This window comes from Mus pahari, chromosome 18, assembly GCF_900095145.1.
Source record: "Mus pahari chromosome 18, PAHARI_EIJ_v1.1, whole genome shotgun sequence".
In the NCBI taxonomy this organism is placed as follows: Eukaryota; Metazoa; Chordata; class Mammalia; order Rodentia; family Muridae; genus Mus; species Mus pahari.
Window position 1 is genome coordinate 3,550,750 of NC_034607.1, and position 3,671 is coordinate 3,554,420.

Genomic DNA, 3,671 nt, shown 5'->3' on the forward strand with positions numbered 1-3,671 from the left:
GACGCCCGACTCTCCAGCAAGGAAGACACCACACAACAGGATTCTTCTGCACACATTTATTGGGGGAGTTTGATTGCGAAGGCGAAAGACCCTGAGCCCTAGAACTAGCGCTGCTTTTATAGGCCTAGGACTGGTGTGGCCATGTCTGATTGGTTCTGCTTTCAGTCCTTAATTTACATGCCCCGGGACAGGCTATGACTTGGTGTGAAACCCATTTGCACCTGCGCACATTGGTTGTTTACCCAAAATACACAGGCGGTGGCCAGTGATAGCCAGCACCATCTTGTAATGGCGTTACGTGGCTTCCCACAGTACCTCGTAATATTTTGATAGTTTCATTGAGGTACAATTTACATTCTATCTAGTTTACCCTGTGATTTGGCATATTTCTTGTAATTGGTATGGTAGCTAGTCCTAGCCGTCAATTTCACACACTCGGAAGGGAAGAGGAAACCTCATTTTAGGGGTTGTCTTTCAGGTTGGCCTGAAGGGCATTTTCATGACCGTTTCATTGATGTAGGTGGTACTGTCCCTGGGCAGATGGGTCTGGGCTGTATATGAATGTTTAGCTGAGCAAGCCAGTAAACAGCATCACTTCAAAACCTCTGCTTCAGTTCCTGCCTTGAATTCTTGGTTTCCCTCTATGGATTGCAAATCTAAGATGAAATAAACTGTCCCTTCCCCAGTGGCTTTTGGTCGGTGGTGGTGATGGTGGTGGTGGTGTGTGTGTTTGTTGGGGAAGCAGCTTCAGTTTTTTTTTTTTTTTTTTTAAAGATTTATTTACTTATTATATGTAAGTACACTGTAGTTATCTTCAGACACTCCAGAAGAGGGCATCAGATCTTGTCACGGATGGTTAAGAGCCACCATGTGGTTGCTGGGATTTGAACTCTTGACCTCCAGAAGAGCAGTTGGGTGCTCTTACCCACTGAGCCATCTCACCAGCCCGCAGCTTCAGTTTTTGTTGTTGTTGTTGTTGTTTCAAACAATGTCTCCGTGTTAATGGGCTCATCCCGACTATCCTGGGACTCAGTATGTACAGCAGGCTGGCCTTGAACTCCCAGAGATCCTCCTGCCTCTGCATCTTGAGTGCTGGGATTAAAGGTGTGGCTACCACGCCCTGCTCCTTAATGGTTTTTACATAACCCTTTCCAGGTTTCTGTCAGCAGGAAACACCTTTTTGCTGGACAGTCAACACAGCTCCTGCTTTTAGTTGATGGATTCTTAAAAGCGATGTGATGGTGACATTGTCCCCACCTATATTTGGCGCAACACAGCCTTGTGGGTAAAACATAACTTCCAGTTTTGCTGTCCCTTCTGAGGAGTGGGAGCAGGGAGTTGTTTCTCTTGCTGTGAGCAGGGACGAGCCTATTAACACTGCTGCTTCTCTCCTGAAGGCTCTGCCCCAGGTGAGAGCCTTTGTCATTCTCTGGACTCAGAGCGACTTTGTCTCTGCAAACAGCTGCCCCATGTCCTCCAGACCTAGAAGGGCATGCAGCCTCTACCCTGGACCACCGGAAGTCATGCACAAGAGGGGACTCACTCCTCTTCCGCTCTGGTTTCTGCATACAACAACCTGATTCTAGACCTGTCCTGCTGTAGACCCTTCCCCGAGTCCCCTCCCTGTCACTTTTGCTAACCCAAATTCCCCAAATCTCTAGCTGTGTTAGTTTGAATGAGCATGGCTCCCATAGGCTCATAGGTTGACTACTTGGTCCCCAGTTGGTGAAACTTTGGGAAGGTTTGGGAGGTGTGGCATGTGAGAGAAGGTATGGCAGGAGGTGTGGCCTTGTTGGGGGAGGTGTGACCTTATGGGAGGGGGTGTGGCCTTGTGTGGGGCGTGTGATCATGTGGGAGGAGGTGTGGCCTTGTGTGTGGGGTGTGATCTTGTGGGAGGAGGTGTGGCCTTATGAGAGGGGATGTGGCCTTGTGTGTGGGGTGTGTGTGTGTGTGTGTGTGTGTGTGTGTGTGATCTTATGGGAGGGGTGTGGCCTTGTGGGGGGTGTGATCTTATGGGAGGAGGTGTAACCTTGTGGGAGGGGGTGTGGCCTTGTCAGAGGGGGCGTGGTCTTATTGGAGGAAGTGTTACCTTGTTGGAGGAGCTGTGTTACTGAGAATGAGAGAATGAGCTTTAATATTTCAAAAGTTCGAGCCATTCACAGAATTTCTTTGTTTCACCGTTGAGTCTCAAGATGTGGGATCTTAGCTACCGCTCCAACACCAAGCCTGCCTATCTGCTGCCATGCTCTCCGCCATTCTGTGTGTGGACTCTAACCCTCTTTAACTATAACCCCTCAATAAACTCTGTCTCCCATAAGCTGCCTTGGTCATGGTATCTTATCCCAGCAATGGGGGGGGGGGGAAAACACAAGACAACAGGATATTGGTTCCTGCTTGGGGCGGGAAGACCAAGAAAATGGACACACATGAATCATGAATGAGGCCTCTGGATTTTCCTGTGGAGATTGGGAAGGCCACACAGATTCTAGAACGAGTGCTCTCCCATGTAACCGGGAAATTTCCCTTCAGAGCTCTAGACCCCCACCCATACATATAGATCCTCTCTTCAGACATGTTGGATGTTTTTATTTCTTTGTGCAATGACCAAACAGTGCATTGTCCTCCTTCATGTGTCAGGTGAAGACAGAAGAGAAGCATGTATCTTTCTCAGGGATGTCGGGGACCGGAACAAAGCTGGAAAGGGACTCCTAGAGGGCTGGGTCTACAGAAGAAGCAGTGGCCCGGTCTCCTCAGAAGGATGAAGTCCTGGGCTCGTGGAAAGTAATTATATCCCAGCCATCTCTATGACCTCGGAGGCTCGTGGTATCCTCCAGGAACAGGCAGGGCTCCCTGGAGTCATAGCAGATCCTCCCGGTGGAGGACGGGCGTTGTGGGGGTTGTAGACTATTCCGTCAGCAGCATTTCTCAGAAACAAGTATCTCCTCTAGAAAAAGAGTCAGCAATTTAACAGTCCTGTCCCCTCCCAGGCACTTACCATGGGCAACTTTGTAACCATCCCCCTCTCTTCGCAACAACCTTTCTTTCATGTTCTAACCCTCCCCCTCCCGGAAGCTCCTCCTGGCCTCCACTCCTCACGACTCGTTTTGTTCAGATTCAGTGAATTCCCTGGGATGTGGATACACTCTTCTGATTATAACTTCCTGTTTCTGCTTGTAACGCTCCCGATCTCCATTTCTTCCCATCTACTTCTGACTTAAGGCCGCTGGGATTCACCACCCCCTGCTTTCTTTCCCTAAGCAACTTGTTACATATCAGGTACTCACCACATAAATAAATAGCCCAGCAGAGAGTCCCATGACCACGATAACAGAGGCTAGGGTGATGAGAAAGATTTCCCAGGGCTTCAGGGACCCACTGGGCTTCACTTCCATCACTGGAGTCCCAGTATGGTTGGAGGTGGTGTGTGGTCCAGTGGAAACTGTCAGGCTAGAGGAAGTGTGGGTGGCACTAAGGCTAGAGCTGGAAGCTGTGCTGGTTCTGATGGGGGTCAAGGTGAGTGTAGAGCCTGAGGAAGTGCTGGATTCAGTGGTGTTCCGGGTGGGCATAGATCCTGAGGTTGTGCTGGATGCAGTGGTGGTTGGGGTGGGCTTAGAGTCAGAGGCAGTGCTGGATGTGGTGGTGGTTGGGGTGGGCTTAGAGTCTGAGGCAGT

At 49.9% G+C, this 3,671-nt stretch overlaps 1 protein-coding gene across 1 annotated transcript in view; it reads right to left on the reverse strand.

Moving 5' to 3' along the window:
• Positions 1-2,785: 2,785 nt before the first annotated feature.
• Positions 2,786-3,671, reverse strand: part of Muc21 (mucin 21, cell surface associated) — a 4,943-nt gene continuing 4,057 nt past the window's right edge. The window contains exons 2-3 of the mRNA XM_021218437.1: positions 3,285-3,505; positions 2,786-2,944 (exon numbers count right to left, since the gene is read on the reverse strand). Coding sequence (XP_021074096.1) covers positions 2,786-2,944; positions 3,285-3,505 — 380 coding nt within the window. The remainder of the gene's footprint in view (positions 2,945-3,284; positions 3,506-3,671) is intronic.